Source organism: Rutidosis leptorrhynchoides, chromosome 7 (assembly GCF_046630445.1).
Source record: "Rutidosis leptorrhynchoides isolate AG116_Rl617_1_P2 chromosome 7, CSIRO_AGI_Rlap_v1, whole genome shotgun sequence".
NCBI lineage: Eukaryota > Viridiplantae > Streptophyta > Magnoliopsida > Asterales > Asteraceae > Rutidosis > Rutidosis leptorrhynchoides.
The window spans coordinates 147,099,864-147,119,416 of record NC_092339.1 but is presented as its reverse complement, the minus strand read 5'-3'; the positions used below and the strand labels follow the sequence as shown (position 1 = coordinate 147,119,416).

Genomic DNA, 19,553 nt, shown 5'->3' with positions numbered 1-19,553 from the left:
CCGGACCGAAGCCTAGTCATCATTTGCACATACACGCGCTTTCGGGCAGGAAACTCGAACCACACTCTGAGTATCCGATCCTTAAACCATCCCGAGGGCCAGACGAGCCGGACCTTAGTCCCGGAGCGGGTTGGTAAAACCTCCCCTTTAGGCCACCTTCAAAGAATATATTTCAATTCCTAGAGCGGGTGACTAGGTTCGAACCTGAGACCTCTAGCCTGCGAGTAACCGCGCTACCGCTGGACCTAAGATATATCCTTCATTTTTGAAACACAGAATTCAGTTCAATTCAAATTTCAAATCACAATTGAAACATGGAGCAAGGTTATACGGGATCTCGACAAAAGATATTGAAACGATCGTTTAACCTAGCTGTACATGTTCTTCTCACCACTTGCTCCAAACAGGTAATCCCTATCTATATCTATATCTATATATTTTGTATCCTCGAAACCCTAACTTTTCAATTACCAACTCTTTGGTTTTCATAAGTCTAAAATATCAATTTCTCCATGTCATTAACATAATTGAGTATGTGTTAGTATTACATAATCTGTTTAAAATGGCGTGTATTAGTAGTACAAGTGAAGTGATTTGTCGGTTTATCCGCTAGGGTTTTGATTTTGGGGGTTTTGAGTTAAACACTTTCATAACTTTAAGTGAATAGATATAATGTGTGTGAAAGGTGGATGAATGTAAAATTAAAGTCAGAAAGGATTTAGATTGCGAGAATTTAAATTTTTGAGGGCCTAAGACTATCTGCTAACACTGAATTGAGTTAGTTTTTGAGAACTTAGATTTTTATGTGGATTTTGGTGTTGAGTAATAATAATAACAAAGTGTTAAGTGTTATTTAAATGGAGCATATGTTGATGATAACAGTTTACTGTTTTTATCCTAAGTTACAAAGTTAGATACTTTGATCACAACAAATCAGTTATTTTTATATTTTTCGTGATGAAACTAAATTAAGGTTAGACAACCAAAATTGGATGACCTTATCAATCACTACTATCTTCGAAATCCATTGATGAAGAGTGAAGACCGAGTTTATAGGTGCACAGATTTAGTCCTTATTGTTAACATATAATGAAATACATACTTTTGATATAATAATCAAAGAATGTATGTCAGGAACTGAAGTAATATGTAGTGGTTTCTTTTTGTGTATATGAAGTTAGTTTACTAATTCAACTTTGGCTTTTAAAATTGAAGGACTTTTGCAAAGCATTTCCAAGATTTACTCAGGCAGAGCAAGAGCGTCTCCATCGGTTATATATTCAGGTGCAATTCATGTTGCACCCCCTTTACAACCCACAAGTCGTATTAAATACATGTTTTGCTTGTATTTTAATAAAAACAAATATAGTAAGGGCTTCAATAATTTATAACTCTCTCCAATCAACTAACTGCTAATACTCTTTCTTTTTAATTTGGCAGCATATTGTGGCGTCGCATCAGAATATTGAGGTATACACTTCTAATGTGCTACCTTTATCCTTGGCTACATAGTTATTATATACTTGCCTTCTTAGTCGGCTTTGTAGTAGTATTTATACACGTATATGTGAGTGGGTAGATTGACTAAGAATTTTATAAGGAACAAAAGAAGTAATGACGTTTCATGTTTCAAGGAACAATAGGAGAATAATGAGCTTAATACTTCAGAAATGGTCACAATAATCATGCAATTGTCATAAATTTATAACACTGAAGTCTTATTTTTGAAACTTAAAAAATGTCTTTCACCCTGTATGAATCTTTAAACTACTTTCTTGCTTGAATAGTCTTGTGTGTGAACTGCCATACAAGTCTCGTCTCTGAATAAGTTGCACGTAAATTATTAGACCAGATGTGGTTGTTTTTATCACTGACGTGAGAATGTGAATATATGTTACATTATACACCGTACCCGTAGGGCTAACAAGAATTAACTCTGTCTAAGACCTTGGGTTCAAGGACAATAATCATGTAGAAGCTAAGCTCTAGTGTCTTTAATAAAAGGAAGAAGCTAAGTTCTAGCTACAACCAATAGTTATAAAAGTATATCTGTTTTTTCTTTATATTATTGTAAACAATCCCTTATCGACTTTCTTAGGGTTTTGAATAAAATTTGTGTCTCTCGGTATTGTCTTGCTAGCCTTTTGACTTTAAGGTTACGAATACCTGTTTGTCGTCCAAGCAAAATAATTAAATTAAAAATTAAAAGCTATAACGAAGAACACAAAGAAGATTTCTCTAAGGTATATGTATATAGTTATCAAATATTGTACAACTACTTAGATGACCATGGAGGTCGTGGGAGAAGACGATTTCAAGTTATGAGATTGGGTTTTTGCACTAGACAAAAGACACCTCACCCTAAGAACTCTTTATTCATAGAGCCTTAGGGATTAAGGATAGGTATACTAGGAAATTAAATATCCAACTTTCAAGGAAATATTGAATATCTTCAATTGATCCTAGGGAATCAGTTTTAATTTGTAATCAAATCGATTAATGTAGGGAATATTTTTCCAACAAAGCCTAATGCTTTATATTGCAAATTTACAGGATGAATTTGAGATTTTGTGCCAGGATACTAAGGTATTCTTTCTATGCATATTGCTTTTTTTGTTCATGTCTAGCTGAAATGTTTACGTATGTAACGTTTTGCATTTGTTCTAAATTTTGTTTGATTGCAGGTGGGGAACATTCTTGATACTGTAGAGGAACTTGTGGAAGAACAAAGCATGGATCCTCTATATTCTGATAAGTAGGCATCTTCCATGTCCCCGTCTCTTATTAATGATACACATAATACATTTGTAGACATTAGCCTTTTTTTTTTTTTTTTTTTTTTTTAATATAAAAAATTGTTTTTAATGAATTTTGAAAACTGTGGCATTGTGACACTGTAACATCATTCTTTTCTTTTTGTTTATTGACTTATGCATGTATATGTTCTATACAAATGAGGCAGAATACGAGAGATTATACATGTTTTTTGTTCAGGACAAACCTCAATGATGTTGAACAAGTTTTGAACACATTAAAGAAGAATGAGATCCAAAACCTTACAAGTATGCTTGAAAAGGTGTGTTGTACCCTTTAAATTAACAAAAGTGCTTGTTAACCTGTTGATCTCAGAATCGGCTTAATACTTCATTTGTAGTTCGCAGCTAATTTAAATCAATTTTAATGTTGAAAAACAAATCTGACATATTAAGTCGAACATCATCATGCTGCCTGGGAGTATGAACTATGAAGATTGTAGGCTTCTGACCCTATTATGTCATAATTATAACTTAACATTAGTTGCTTAATTTTATGGTTATTATATTATTTTATACACATTTGTTAATGAGTGATGAGTGATCTGTTTTATAATGCTAATTTCCTGTTTGTAGTCAGAAGCACAGAACCAAGTCTTCAGAACTCGTGTTGAACTTTTACAGAAGCAATTACAAGATCAATCTGTTATTTCAAATGCTCTTGTGAAGGTACGATGCTGCTTCTTATGTTTTACTTAATGAATACCAAATTAATATTCCTTCACAAGATGACTAGGCGGCAATATGGGCGGGTCAGGTAGCAGGTCAAAACCGCCTGATTTGGGTTCTTGGTTGACCTGTAAACATTGTTGTGTTTGTTGTTTATACGTAGTTAACGATTTGATCATGATTCCTGGCATTGTTGTAAAAGTCGGCCGAGTAGTCAGGTCTGATTCGGTCAATGTTGGTCAAAGTTAAAGTTAGCTCAATTTTTTTATATACTGTAAAATTAGATTTTTTGCCATATATCTATTGTTTGAAATATTTATGTGAAATATATATATATTTTTTCGAACGGCGATATCGGCATCACCAAGAGGGACTTAACCATCTTCGCGATCATGTCACCCACACACACGATATGAGGAAACCCAATTCGTGACGATGTTGGCAGTACCATCGAAGGTTGGGAAAACCCCTTATTACGTCATAATTTGTTTATTACTAAAAGTCAAGATTGGTCAACGACCGACTTGTCCCCGAATCGACAGACTCGTCCCTGACTCGCGAATTTTACAACCTTGATTCTTCTAATTCTGACAATAGTCTAAACTTTTTAATAAAATCGACTAATGGTTTACGGATTTAAAGAAGACTTCGAGCAACCCGGTTGTGACTTGTCCCTCCTTTAGCTAAATTTTTGATTCGGTTCTATTATCCCACTTGACTTTAATACAACCCACAGTGAGCCACTCATAGGTACATGGGTTGAAATTGCCACCTTTAAGATGTTATGGCTAGTCATATTCATTTCATTTTGGTTAATTACAGGAATGTTGAGTCATGGAACAAGCAACGCCACTCACTAATATATGATAGCAACCAATATTAAACACCAGTTATGTTGTCTTGAGTGGAAGAAAATGGTAGAGATTCATGTATGAAACTCCAATTGAGCTTGTGAGTTTTAGCTAGCAACTGTGTCATTTTTATATGTGGATTGTGTCATCATCATAGTTTAGCTATTAACTTGTACTCCGTATGATGTAGCTCTTTTCATTTTATGATATATAATCCATTAATTGATAAACATATACCATGATAACGTTCAATCAAGTAATATAAAATGAAAGACATGTAGAGCATCATCCCATCTAGTATTCCTTAGTTCTTTTCCGCTTGTTGATTTCACTTAGTTCGTTTGGTTTGTTTGTTGGTATTTTCGTGTAGTATTTGATTTAGTATTGGTTAGTTTGTTTTAAGGTTTTCGGGTTGTTAGGGAGGCTCGTTTATAAATAGTTTTCGTTTAGATGATTGTTTTCTAGGTACGAGCTTCTCCGTTTCGCCCGTTCTTTGTATTCTCTGTTGAAGGCGTTTTCTTTTGGAAAACAATCTTGTTTCTATATGAGTTTTCGTTATTTTGCCACACACAAAAAAAAAATCTAGTATTCCTTAACCAATTTTATTAGTTATTTTTTTGGCCAGAAAAAAACGAATTCTATAAAAACATCAAAACGTTCATAACAAATGAAAGACAAAATGACGAAGCATGCAACAAAACAACTACTAGCTAAACAAAGGACGGACAACTTAAACAAAACGAGAAAAGAAACGAAAGAATGTAATAAAGAGAAACGTAAAAAAGCACGAAACCAAAACAAACAACTAGCACACAACACTTAGATCCTAAAGAGCCGTCGCCACCAAACATCTAATCCGTACTTATGAATTTCTCCCCTTTCGGCACTGACTTTCATATTCCTTGAAACTATTTTATGAGTTTGCCTTCCACTTTAGTAAATTTAATAGCTTTACCCGAATGATAAAAGAAAGAAAACTCCAAATCATGTCTTGACGAAAAACTCTCCACATGAGCACCATCATAAGTATCATCAGATTTTCATGAGGTCCCTCAACAGAACTTTTGTAAATTAATCTCACAAAATGTTCATTGCAAGGTGCAATATACTCTTTTTATAAGAGGAAAAAAAACAGGCGTTGATCACCACTCTAATTCAACTTTTAGAACTATCTTCATAAGTTCATAAACAAAGTAACTTATTGCAGCTGAGCTGATGGTCTGAGTAAACACAACACGAATAGCATCACAAGTTAAAACTAATAATCCACGTGTCACCAAATCGTAAACATTCAAAGTGCACCTTGCTCAACTATCTTCAATGCACTCATTTTTGTGGCGAGAACTTGCATTTGAAGTCATACTTTTTATAAAATATTGAACTGAAATATTTTACCGTCAAAACCATCATTGAATTATACGAGTAAAACTTGATCGAATAGTCGACTTTCTATAAGCAGTAAATACAAAATTATAGGGTTTGACAAAATGGGCTGGCTGCGTAACGACTCGATATGTTTAATCTTTATAGTAAACTGATTAAAAAAACTATAACATTACAATAACAACCTTTTTTCTTTTTAAAAGCAAGCACATTACAATTTACAATTACATTTATAGTAAACTGATGTAGACGGCTATATGCATTAACAATTAATACATCGTACTCATTAGTGTTGTAGAACTCGGAATTACTTGGCGAGTACCCAGTTTTTGCAACTCGGGGAGTATTCAGCGGGTACTCGGTCAAAACTGGTCAAACTCGGCTAAAACTCTAGAGCCTGGACTACTTGGCAAATCAGTCAAAAATCGGGATTACTCCGAAAATTGGTCATAGTCAAACTTGATCGACATCCAAGTACTCTTCGAGTACTCCCCGAGTACTCCCCGAGTTGCCTGAGTATTCCATAAAAAGTCGCAACGAATTTCCATTTTAACTAACGTAGTCAATTTTACCGTTGAACCGCTAATAAAAAGACACAGCCAAACATAAAGATTTACAACTAAATGGGTTCAAAATGTTACCTTTAGCAACAAAGTATGCAACAAAGACAAAAGTATGTAGTTCCAGCTGCACCACCGGCAATAAACCTTTCACAGTTTGTTTCACTTCTGTATTTATCGTAAGCATAAAATTAACTTTCCGAAATCCTTTAATCCCCTGAGAGGCTGCAATTGACTGAATAAGATCAAAAAGATGCTTCAGTTCTCCACCAACCATGTATGCAAGCTTTAGTGTCTCCAATGGTGAAACAAAAGTTCTGATATAACATAATAATAATAATAATAATAATAATAATAATAATAATAATAATAATAATAATAATCCGAGTAAGGTCGCTGCCCCAATACTCATGAAGAAATTGGCAGATGTTTATTTCACAAAGGTTACCGCTTCTGCAGAATCAACTTTTTCGTTATCTCCCCGACAATCGGCCTTATGAAAATCACAGCAGGGTGATCACACCTCTGCTTGGCTAAGGGCAGTCCCTATTTTGGGGTTGGGTCAGACGATGAACGCAAAGACTTACCGATGCGTGTTGTGCTACCGGTTAGGTGTTCCAATGTTCTCTATCTCGACGGCATGCTCTGCATGTTCAAGGGTTTTTACTGGGGATATTTTCGAGGATCACGCGGTGTCTTGTGCTGGTATGGTGGGTATTAAGCATCGACATAATATTGTTCGGGATTCCCTTGTTGATGTTTGTTATCGATCTGGAATTTCAGCGAGAAAGGAGGTTGACATTGGGTTGTCTGGAGGGAATGACAGGGCCCTTAGACCGGCAGATGTGTTACTTTATTCCTGGGATTGTGGTCGCGATGTTTGTGTTGACTTGACAGGGTCTTCTCCTTTGACACAGTCTGGGCTATCTGACTTTGTCCCTGGACGTGCTGTGATTGATGCGGCTCGTCGGAAGCGGGTCAAGTACGAATCTAGCTGTCAGGCGATTGGTTATGGTTTTATTCCTTTCTCATTTTCTTCCCTTGGGGAATTAGAGAAGGAGGCTGTTTCTTTGCTAAAGCGGGTTCAGAAGAGTTCGATGGCGCAAGATATTGGTGCCGGTGCTGCTGCTCATATTTTTACTAGGATATGTTTTGCTATTGCTAGAGGCGTGGGGGCCCAGATTGTCTCTAGGCTTCCCACTAATTTTTTGTAAGTTTTAAAACTTTTAAGTTTATAATAATAATAATAATAATAATAATAATAATAATAATAATAATAATAATAATAATAATAATAATAATAATAATAATAATAATAATAATAATAATAAGGGTTAGAGCCAAAAATAGGCTACAGAACTGATGTCGCCCACAAACCCATTTCCGTCCTACTGTCGCCTACAAACTTATAAAAATGTACCAACGTTAACATTTTGTTACGGGTTACCTGCTGAACTGGTAAACTTAATTATTTAATTTATTTTTTTTCATTTTATATGTCCCGATGTCGCCCATATACTTTCAGTTGTGTTCCGATGTCGCCCATATACTTTCAGTTTCTGTTCCGATGTATCATCGACGTGTCATGACTACCTAGAGGCCACGTCATCAATTGTTTTCGTTACAGGTAAAAAAAGTATAGTGGGCAACATCAGCACATTTTTTATAAGTTTGTAGGCGATAGTAGGACGTAAATGAGTTTGTGGGCGACATCGGTACATTTGTGTAAGTTTGTAGCCTATTTTTGGCTTTAACCCTAATAATAATACTTATAATTATAATTAATAAAAATAAAGGGAAGATAGACATTAAACAAAGAAAATAAAGGAGAGTAAATTTGACAAATGTGCAATTATCCGTGACAAAAGTTAGGTGTTATGAATGAAAAGTGTTAGGAAACAAATTCCAGAGAATGAACGGCGGTATGAAGGTTACTAACGGGGCCGTTAGTCATCCACCCGATCATATTCAGAAAGTCACATGACATATTCACTTCTTTTTTTTTCGAAAAGCCAAATATATTACTCGAAAAAAGGGCAGCGCAAAGTATAACACGAAGGCTCCAATCAGTTTGGGTCAGGAATTACATCATTAGGCAACTAGTTGCGGAGAAGGCAACTTGTACACCTATACACAACTCGAAAACAATCACGACATAAAAGCACAATCAGACTGAGACATCTACACGACTCGACATACGTTTGTAAGTAAATAGGACTACAGTGAGATCACATGGAATATACCAATGGGTCGGAGATCCATTGAAACCAATCGATCTTCGAATTCTTCCAACGCGAAGTGATCCATTCAAAAGACTTGAGTTGAATTTCCATTAACGTGGTAGGACCACTCCAACTTTTGTTTGCGAAAACTTTGAGATTTCGGTTCTTCCATATTAAGTACAAACACACCCATTCCAATGCTTGCCAAAGGAGACGGCCATTATGAGACATAGGAGTATTGCTCTTTCCCCGGCCCGCTTCGTAGATGCTTAGATTTGACACCGGACCCAACCCCCACCATTTGTACACCCTTTCCCATATATCGAACGCATGTTTGCAAAGAAATAGAGCATGATCAATTGTTTCTAACCAGTCATCACAAAGTGGACACCGTAAGGAGTGGAGGTCGATCCCACGATAGTCAAGGTCAACTCTAGTCGCCAAACGTTTCTTCAAAGCGCGCCAAACAAATATCTCAATCTTCCCCAGTACAAGATTATTTTTAAATGTTTCTTGTCTGAATCTATTGTCCATGATTGTTTTCTCGTCAATAAGGGTAGCAAGTTTTTTGGTTGTGAAGTCGCCATTTGATGAAAACTTCTAGCACCAAGCATCCTGAGAGCCCTCCTGTTTAACAAAAACATTCAGCAAATTGGTTAGAGTAATTAATTCACCATGTGTTCGTCCAGCTGGATCTCGAGACCACGACCACCGTAAGCAGCATCCACCTTCTGACCATGATACACGATCTCTCACCAGGCAGCTATGGTCAGACTCTAGCAAAAAAAAAAAAGGCCTAATTTTGTTGCAGAGAGGCTCGTCACAAAGCCACTGATCGGTCCAAAAGCAGGTGGTTCCACCGTCGCCAATTTTCTTCACGAACGAGCTTCCAAGTTAATTTCCAGTCTTTTCGATAGCGCCACCTGCACGGAAGATATTTGCCCATACACCCCATGTACCTTTTAACCCGTTAGAACCCGAATCAATATTTAAGCTGCCTACCCCATGAATACTTTTTAATACTTTAACCCAAAGAGCATTAGGCTCGGTTTTCGCTCTCCAAAACCATTTCCCCAATAGAGCGAGATTTCCCCCCTTCAAAGACCCGATATTAAGTCCACCCTCGCTAAAGGGTAGTAGTGTATCCTCCTACTTAAGCCACGGCATTTTGGAACTCTCACCCGACCCGCCCCAAAAAAAGTTTCTCCTAATACTCTCTAGCTTTTTGATAACACACGACGGAGCACGAAAGAGCGAGAAAAAATATAGTCGCAAACAACTTAGAACCGACTTTACTAACGTTAACCTCCCACCAAATGAAATCGTTTTAGCTTTCTAATCCGCAAGTCTTGAGGAAAATTTGTCAACCACGGGACTCCAATGTTCAATTCTATTCATATTTTGCCCAATAGGTAGCCCTAAGTATGTGAACGGAAATTCACCCACTTTACATCCCACCCGACTCGCCATGCTTTCAACTTCTTCTTTTAATACACCTAAACTACACAAGGCTTTTATGATAATTAACTTTAAAGCCCGAGATATTTTCAAAACACTTGAGTAACTTCATGAGGTTACAGAAATTATGACGACTCCACTCTCCTATGAAGATTGTATCAACCGCATATTGAAGGTGTGAGATCAAAATTTTATCGGACCCAATTTCAACACCCTTAAATAGCCCTGATTCAATGGCCTTTTTTGTAAGAACGTTTAATCCATCTGCTGCGATAATAAAAAGAAAAGGGGATAAAGGGTCCCCTTGTCGGATACCTCTCTCAAGTTTGAATTCATTCATAGGAGACCCGTTAACCAAAACAGATACAGAAGCTGAAGACAAGCCAATATCCACTTCCTCCATCTATCACCGAACCCCATTTTCTTGATAATATCCAAGATAAAATCCCAATTAATACTATCAAAGGCCTTTTCAAAATCGACTTTGAAAATGAGACTTTTTTTCTTATATTTGGATAAAAAATTGATAGCTTTGCTTGCGATAAGGACCCCAACAAGAATGAACCTACCCTTTATGAACGTAGTTTTCACATTATTGATAAGACCCGGGATGACCTTCCGAATTCTAGACGAAAGTAATTTTGCTAGAATTTTATAGTAGCACCTGATGAGGCTAATGGGTCGATAATCATGTAAATTCAGCGGGTCCATTTTCTTTGGAATAAGAGTTATGAATGAAGTGTTACAACCATGCGAAATCTCCCCGTTATCCCAAAACCAACTCAAAGCTTTTAGCAAATCTTCTTTTATAATATCCCAGTGTAGTTTAAAGAATTTGGACTTGAAACCATCCGGGCCCGGTGATTTGGAACATCCACACTCGCTAATGGCCTCCCACACTTCCTTTTCTATGAAAGGGGCTTCGAGGATAGAAGCTTCAGCTACTGTGATTGAGTTAACAGTCGGCATACTGCCATCATTCTCGAACTGCAGCCTGTTTGATTTTATACGCTTGAATTGTTTCTCAAAGTGCACAAACGCAGCCTCTTTTACATCAATGGGACACTCATTCCATACACCATCAATAATGAGACCCCGAATATTTCTTCTAGTGTCCCTTCTTCTAATGAACGAGTGAAAAAACTTGGTGTTTTCATCCCTATCAACCATCCACTTGGCCCTTGATTTTTGCTTTGCCATGTTAGATTTAATTTTGTCCTTAGCAATCCATTTTCTTCTAACATCCATCCAATTGGTTCTTTTGTCGCTTGTAAGTTGTCTACTTTCGGAAATGAGTTCCCATTTTGTCGCTTCGTTCATTAACTCATTGATTTCTACATCAATATTACCAAGTGCGGTTTGACTAAACTATTTCAAGGCCATTTTAACACTCTTCAACTTTTTTCGAAAGATACAATCCGCACGCGTGCCTTCAATCTTTTGGTCCCAACAATCCTTAATAATTTTAGCCGCACCTTCCAAATCAATCCATTCATCAAACACCTTTGTCGGTTTAGGACCATAGTCGATGGACATATCCCGTAACACAATAGGACAATGGTCGGACAACTATTAAATAGGACATATCCCGTAAAACATACTAACTATTAAATATACTTAACGTCTTTTTTGTAGTAAGTTCTTTAGTTTAGACGTTGAAAGAGAATCAAGTGCAATGTCTTGAACTGATTAGTTATATATGTACATAACTAAAAGACCTCCTTTACAATCAAGTTGTTTGTCTCGACCGATATGGCCAGCCAGGTCCTTCTGGTAATTATTTAAATATAATTACTTCAATCTCACCCGAGATGTTAACCAAGATAATTAATGCGTGTAAATAAGATTTTTGTCATTTTAAGTTTGAGTAAACCGTTAACCACACAAACAGTTGAAAAGGGTAATCGTGAGCCAGAATTTTAGTTGATTAACATTAAGCGTATAAAATAGTTTCCAATAGTTTTATTAAGTTTATAAATCGTACTTTCAAAGATATATTGATGATTTTAGTTGGAAAGAGTAATCTAAGTAATTCACTTCTCAAATACATTTAGATTAGAATTTAGTAGTTTTGTAAAATTCTGAGGAGATCACCGAGACCCTGCGATAAAAGGCGAATGTTCTGCACGCAATTCTTTTCCGTATCTAATCTATTTACGCTTTTTTAAACATGTCTGGTAATATCTATGTTTACTATATGCGTGTTAGAACTCCCATGCTAGCGTAAGATATTCGTATGTTGCTATGATAGAAACTTAGGCTAGCGTAATTATGTAAACTTAATACGATTACCGTTGTTATGTTCAAACTATGATACTTATAAACCTGTATGTCTAGAATTTAAGGACTATCCAACCTAAGTTGTGGTCGAGACCTTTCCAACTATATGAAATTAGCTACTTCATAGGATCTTGGACCCTTGGCTATTCTATACTAGAAGCATCTAAGAACTCAGTATGGTCGGTGTTCCTGAGAGGCAATCTTTGCACGTTTAAGACACGAACCTAGGAAGTGAAACGAGAAAGGTCTAGCGTACTTGGTAATTTTTCTCGAGAGACCTCTTAGGACCTTTTACGACTTATTTACCTGCATTCAATCGTAGGATTCATTTCTATTGCATCTTCTTGTTTGATTGTTGCTTTAGAAACGTTTCTACTGTCCCTACATGCATGTTGTGAGTTTATATCTGTTCCAATATAGCTTAACACTGTAATGTCTGTATAATAATTAGGAATGTTTGATTTATCTTAGAATGATGATATGTTAAATTAACCCCATGTTGTATCAAGTTAGACTGACGTGTTCCCCTGTTTTTGATTGATGTTTACTCAACAAGGCACGTTGTTATTCTATTCAATGATCGATACGAGGTTTTGGAATAAAATATAATCGTTAACCTAAGCCAGTGACTTTACTTAGGATAACCCCCGAGGTTTAGTTATTCTTCAGTAATACAACCCAGTGACATACCCACCTTTGCCACTAGATAACTCTTGGACCCAAAAACCGGTAGGATTGTATGCTTGACTTATTCGATGGATATCAGGACTACCCTAGTTAGAGCTTTCACATCATAATTATCTTTCCATAGCCTAAGTGTATATCATAATCGATATTTGCTTAATTTGGAAGGTAATGAATGACTCGAAGTTAACCCTAGTTCAAGCTTTCTTTACACGTCATCGAATTTAACCCGGATTTGACTTGTGACTTCCTTATAAGCTCGGATGTGTTCCCCTATTTGCCTTTAAAGAACGACTCCTCTTCGGTATGGAAACAAGATGTGGGCGTTAACGGTCCTTCACTGACTCTGTTTGGGGGATATTTTGACTCGGCTTTGAAGGATTTCAAGGACGTTTTCGTGGAAGGTAAACTTATTAATCCTAAACCCGTCTCGAAACCCTACAAGGAAGCTCGTAAAGTTCACGGAGCCAAGTTAAATAACTTAAGTTTGTGGTTGTTTATTCTGTCCGCGCGCGCGCGCCCGGGGGGGGGGGGGGTATTGTAGCGTTTTTGGCTCTCTTTGGTCCTTGTGGTTTGCTTAATAATGCTCCTTGTTTATCTACGTTTTATGGTTGCTTGGTCGTTTGTTTAGATGTCAGTTTTGTTAGTTTATTTGTTTGTTCGTTTGTGTTGTTCTCCTTGTATGTTTAAATTTCATCTTTGTGACGGAATTCTTTTGATGATAAAAGTTTTTTGTATCTTTTGCCAAAGAAAAAATGTTTAGTACATTATTCAAAGCACCCCTTTGTTTTTCAACCTTAACATCAACCTCTAATTTCTCTTCATCATCTTTAACAAACACTTCACCGCTGCTGCCATCTTTCACCTACACCGTCACCGACAAAAACCCAACTCCACATGTCTCTGGCGAGTCCTCCATCGTCTCAAGAACACGAAAAAACTCGGATCGATCTACTACTCCTGTGTTTTGTATAGAAACAAATGATTTAATAGACGAAAGATTCACATTATTACCCGACTCTAAAAACAACTCACCGTTTACAAAATCAGTTGGTGCCACCTGTGGTGATGCCACTAAATCTCGCATCCATAATTCAGCTCTTTTTTTTTTTCTCTTGGTAAGCGAGGAAATCCATCCTATAATTCAACTCCTTTCATTGTTTCATTGTATTGCATATATGTTAATATTTTTTCGATCAGATAGGAAACCTGGCTATGAACGGGTAAATTGGCTACCCAACCTCGGAGAGAGCCGTCCCCGAGCCCTAATCAAGTCCCCGAGCGCAAAACTTGATACTGTGTGAATTGTGAATTACATATATATATTATTATTAATATTAATAATATAATATGCATAAAAAAATAAAGAAGAGATTAAAGTGGTTAATTGTAACCACGCAGGCTTGCTTGAGTGGCCACCGAGTTGTCCAATGAATGACAGCACCCGAGTTCAATTATTGACTATGCCAAATTGTTCAAAAAGGGAGTGTGACTAGAGGGTGCACATAATGCGCAATTTACCCGGTACCAGGTCTCACACTTGGGGGGGCTTGATTTTCCGAGGTTTTACCTTCTATGAAGGAGCTAATATAATGTGTTCGTTCATAAGAGGGTTTCCTCACTTACTTAAAAAAAAAAAAAAAAGTGGTTGAATTGTGAATGTTGTAAAAAGTATATTGTTGTTGCTTCTTTGATAATGTCACCCCTAATGTCAACCCACTTTGAGAATGAGATTCCTAATTGTGGTGTTTCTGTTTTGCGGTTGGTATGTTTAATATGGTTAATGATTTACGTGTATGGTTTTTTTGCTATGAAATGTGAAATCTTGGTATTGTCGTTGCTTTCCACCGAAAATATATAACGACAAAACCATTGATCAATGTTTGGTTATTTATTTTGACATAATTACATGGACAGTACATGTAGTTTGCATTGATTACGTGCTTAATCCTTAAACCATTTTTCTTACATGGATAGTCCTCGAATGATCGTTAAAATGCTTCTTTGACTTATTTGCTCATACGGGTACTAAGGTTAGAATAGAAGAGATTAGTTGAACTATTCATAAACTTACTCTGCAGAATTGTTTTTCATATTCAAGTTCATAAACTCATAATCTTGATCCTTTGCGGCTTCATATCCCGATCGTATTCGCACGATCGTTCATTAATTACTCGTCAAAAGAGTGATTAACTACCAATTGTTCGTCACCCTTAATGATTTAGATTTCGATCGGGTATGCATCATTGTCAAAGAATAAACATTTGGAACTAAACTTTTTTCTCCTAAATTTTGCACTCAAGCTATTATGCCCGATTCTATACTCAATCAAACACAGCCTTATAAATTTAAGGGCATATAAAAAGGAAATGACATCACGCGCGGTTGTATGAGATGTTTACTAATATAACTAGGAAGCCTAATAAATATGCTTATGCTTATTACCCGTTACACAAATTAGATCATGGTGAGAACATATATACGTCTAGTTGAACCGGTGAACTGTGAAACTTTCCGCAAAATTATAAAAAAGGAGCATAATTATATTAATGGCCTACTATAGAAAAATAGAAAAAAATATATAAAAAGGTGAGAAATGCATAGATATAATTAGATCTTCTAATGAACATAAAAAAAGATAGAATTAAACAACGTACTTAGAATATGAACACTACAACACAATACTCGCATCATATCTCTAGCTGTTGCTCATAAATTCATAAATATACCTTGCTAGCTCCATGTTCCTAAACAGTGTCCAAAAGTCAAAAACCCATGTGACACTCCACTCCAATCCAACTCCACCATCATTTTCTTTCAAATTCATCATCGTTTTCTTCAACCTAATAATGATCATATATTTACACACAAATCTTACTACAATCATTGTTAGAAAAAACATCATTACCATTACTCCATTACTATTACTGCTACTATGATAAGACAAAATATCATTTAGTTTTCAAACTTATAACAAATTAACAACTACTTAATCAATCTAATGAACCAATCCATGGTTCAACAAACCCTTGATGATCACCTTTAACACCAGATGCTTCCTTACCATCTCCTTCCCAGTTCCCTGAAAGATCCTCATTTCTTGTAGCTTCATTACCAATATACCCATTTGAAGAAACATTATTTTGTGCGGTTTTAGGGTTACCCATAAACATAAGTGAAGATGAGTGATTACTAGTATTTTGTTGCATGGTGTTGAAAAGATTACTTGAATCCAACAATGAAGATGATGATGGTAATGGGGTTTGAAGCATTTGTGGAAATGGGCCAAGAAGAATATTATTATTATTATTATTAATAATATTTTTATAAGGTGGTGGTAGTTGTTGAGGTAAGTTGTTATCAAAGTTGGTAGATCTCATCATGAAAGCAGCAGCAGTGGATGATGAAGAAGATGGTCTACCAGCAAAAAGATCAAAACTTGGAGTTAATCTTGAATGAAAAAGTGAAGATGAAGCAAAGGGTGGTGCAGGGATGCCTGTAAATTCTTGAACCATGGCTCTAAAGTTGTTGGTATCAGTTGTTAAAACAGTTGTTGGTGCTCTTCTTGATGCTCTTGTTCTTTTTTTAGGGTTTCTTGGCGGCTGAGGGTTTGTGGTTGTGACGGCTGGTTGATCAACCGGAGTGAAACAAGGTAGGGTTTTTGACCAGTTGACTGAGTCAAGATTGTTAACAATTTGTTGTTGTTGTGGTGGGGTTGGTGTACACAAGTTGTTGATCTGATTTTGATTGTAGATGATATGATGGTTGTTGAAAATAGGTAGTGGTAGTGGTGGTTGGTGAAGTAGTTGGTGGTTATGGGTGGTGGTAGTGGTGGTGTAAGTTGAGTCACACTCTTGTTCAGCACCACTTGATGATTGTAAGCTACCACTGTTGCCACCTGAATCCATTAATTACTTTCTTGATTTTAAGGCCCAAACACAAGAACTTGATTCTTTAGACAGATTTTTTTGTTCTTTTAAAAAAAAAAGATAGAAAAAGGTTTGATCTTGATTAATTTGGAGGTGGTTTTGTATAGAACCAGAAGACTAAGTAAGAAAAGGGGAAGTAAAGATAGGATCTTGGTACATTTAAGAGTTATTTAAGATCAAACAAAAGGTATATATGGAAGATCTAAGGCTGCTCAGATTAGGTCATGTTTCCACTAGAAAGGAGAAAGAAAGAAGAGTGGGGACATAAGATATATGGGTAAAGAGCATAGCATAGTACAAAGCATATATGGTTTGGTGTAATATTTCTAGGTAGAGAGAGAATTGAAATTAAGAAGGATTTTTAATTTTAAAATGAAATGAAGGTGTGAAAGCAAGAAAAAAACATTGACATGGTTCAGTCACAGTTCTTTAATTTTACTAAAATTATATTTTACAAAGATTAAATTACTCTCTAAATCATTATGCTAATCAATAATTTCACTTTGTCCCTCTTTAAACATAAATCTGTAACATTACAATTAGAGGGTACTTCGGTACCGCTAGTAATTCTAAAAAAAAATTCAATTATTCTGAATAAGTGTTGACGAGACACTAACTTAGCGGTTGATTTCTTTAGAAAACGGATGTAAGTGGTCTAATTATACTCCGTACGACTTTACCTATCAATTAATAAAATATTTGAATGAGGTAATTATACCAATATATTTTTACGTAACTTCTTAGTTAACATTGACCTAGAATTTAGAAATAGTTAAAAATTAAGATGCTAATAGTAAATATGTATAGTTAAGATGCTAATAGAAATAGTTAAGATGCTAGTTACATTGAATTAACACATAAAGGTAATGCTCTGTACGTATATCGATAGACTTCTATACGAGTATGGAGTATATGCATTTCTATCGTCAATCAAATAAAATAACTCTTATACCACCGAGGCATTGCCTGAGTGGTACCAAGCCTCTGGACTGTGGGTCCGCATTCTCTCATCGCGATTGGTGCGGGTTCGATTCCAAGGGGGGAGGTTTACCGCATATTATGTATACACAGTCATCCTATGGTGCTGTGGTCCCTACGACTTTGCTACTGGCAGGTGTAGGTATATAATAAAATCGATCCGGTTCACGTAAGTGCGAAGATTCGAGAGCGGGTTCCTTCTAGCGTGTGTGGGAGACTAACCATCTAACTAGTCGTTCAAAAAAAAAAAAATAAAAAAAAATAATAATTAACTCTTATGATGAACGATGTCAAGCGAGTCATTGTGAATAAATATTGGCCAAGCATTTTAACTCCTTACTATTTATTCTTAAAAATATTTTCATAACCATAACTTTTATCATCATTATACACTCAGTCTAAACATTTTTATGACTCGGGGGGTCCAAATTTGAATATGGTTTGATATAAGCTTTTATTTGGTATATTATATTAAATGTTAAAGTTATGAATATGTCATATATTTTTATTTTGTTCTGACATACTTTATATATTAAAAAAAATACTAATATAAGCTACAAACTTGATAAACTTGTTTATGTGTAATTATCAACAAACATACATTTTTAACCTTATAAATGTAAGAAAACGGGCATCAAACAGACAATCTGGATTGATTTCTGAATCGTGAAATACTTTCCTACTTAAGTATTTCGCCACTCACAAGCCTTGGGTTTACACGAAATCCTAATTGGGATAAGAGAAGAATGATTTTGTTTTCAGACAAGAAGAAATCATAATCAGGTATGAGAGAATCTAGGTATTTCTGTATGTTTGAATGAATGCAGAAAACTGTTGAAGAGTCATAACTCTTCATTTTAGGCGAAAAATCGGTTGGAAGACACAGTTTCATTAAAACGAATAGTGTCTTTTCGGTTGAGGTTTCGGGGTGCTGCCCCGAGCCTCGCGAGGGGCGCAGCCCCCTCGACCCCTGCCCTGGGCGCTGCCTCTTGGACCCCGCAAGGGGGTGCATCCCCTTTGACCACTGCAATTTGCGCGTCAGTTGCTAGCCAACTTTTACGGCCGTGTACTCTACACTCTCTGAATCCGTTGTTAAGTAAAATCACTAACAAATTCCGCCAATTTCAGTGTAATCCTTGATCTACAAAAATAATTAAACAAACTAATGCATAAATGGAAAATGTCCATGAGGTTTGAATTTCCACTTAGTATATTATTCACGAGAATTCGAGAATCGGGGTGTTCATAAGAATTGAACCTTTCAACCCATTTTAAAACTATAAAATAATATACACATCAGTTTCTTACATATCTCTAATACAAACTTGACACTATTACAAGCCATGTGTCACAATCCTTCGGTGAACATATCGACAACCTAAGTCCAAAGCTCCTTGAAGCGGCAAAACTTCATGTCCACATAGGTAGTTCTTTTACATCTTGCACCTGCATATGCAATTTTTCAAAAAAACTATTAAGAAAAATAACTTTAACCAAACTCCACTTGCAAGCCTAAACACATACCTTAGTTTATATGTTTCAATCTTCAGAAAGTAACCTTTCCTCATTGACCCTAAACGGATAACTGTAAGGGACCTACAAACCCAAGCACATGCCATAGACTTTCTTAGGCACTAGCTGACTTCTCTATTGCATAACGCTCAATAAAGAAAAGAAGCAGAACGAAAGAAAGGACTCCCCCATCTATGCCTTTCAAATGAAGACG

General features: G+C 36.1%; 3 protein-coding genes across 3 annotated transcripts; 1 reads left to right on the top strand and 2 right to left on the bottom strand.

The window, feature by feature from the left end:
* Window positions 1–223: 223 nt before the first annotated feature.
* On the top strand, window positions 224–4,607 carry LOC139858428 (uncharacterized). The gene is made up of 8 exons (XM_071847278.1): window positions 224–407; window positions 1,216–1,284; window positions 1,441–1,470; window positions 2,554–2,586; window positions 2,685–2,755; window positions 2,995–3,076; window positions 3,390–3,482; window positions 4,305–4,607. Exons 1-8 carry the CDS (start codon window positions 315–317, stop codon window positions 4,311–4,313), a joined length of 480 nt encoding a protein of 159 aa, XP_071703379.1. The 5' UTR covers window positions 224–314; the 3' UTR covers window positions 4,314–4,607.
* Window positions 4,608–8,367: 3,760 nt separating this feature from the next.
* Window positions 8,368–9,032, bottom strand: LOC139859672 (uncharacterized). The gene is made up of 2 exons (XM_071848454.1): window positions 8,520–9,032; window positions 8,368–8,403 (listed from the first exon to the last, which is right to left on the bottom strand). The coding sequence occupies exons 1-2, from the start codon at window positions 9,030–9,032 to the stop codon at window positions 8,368–8,370; spliced, it is 549 nt and encodes a 182-aa protein (XP_071704555.1).
* A 6,472-nt stretch (window positions 9,033–15,504) lies between these two features.
* LOC139858624 (uncharacterized) lies at window positions 15,505–17,105 on the bottom strand. The gene has a single exon (XM_071847457.1). It carries the CDS (start codon window positions 16,826–16,828, stop codon window positions 15,914–15,916), a length of 915 nt encoding a protein of 304 aa, XP_071703558.1. The 5' UTR covers window positions 16,829–17,105; the 3' UTR covers window positions 15,505–15,913.
* Between the last annotated feature and the right edge of the window lie 2,448 nt (window positions 17,106–19,553).

Excerpts from the sequence above, each read along its gene's own strand:
- LOC139858428 (XM_071847278.1), top strand. The coding sequence starts at position 315 with ATGGAGCAAGGTTATACGGGATCTCGACAAAAGATATTGAAACGATCG. Across the intron at positions 1,471-2,553 it reads CGTCGCATCAGAATATTGAG|GATGAATTTGAGATTTTGTG; the intron begins GTATACACTTCT and ends GCAAATTTACAG. Across the intron at positions 3,077-3,389 it reads TTACAAGTATGCTTGAAAAG|TCAGAAGCACAGAACCAAGT; the intron begins GTGTGTTGTACC and ends TCCTGTTTGTAG.
- LOC139858624 (XM_071847457.1), bottom strand. The coding sequence starts at position 16,828 with ATGGATTCAGGTGGCAACAGTGGTAGCTTACAATCATCAAGTGGTGCT.
- LOC139859672 (XM_071848454.1), bottom strand. The coding sequence starts at position 9,032 with ATGGACAATAGATTCAGACAAGAAACATTTAAAAATAATCTTGTACTG. Across the intron at positions 8,404-8,519 it reads AATGGATCTCCGACCCATTG|GTGTACAAGTTGCCTTCTCC; the intron begins GTATATTCCATG and ends AGTTGTGTATAG.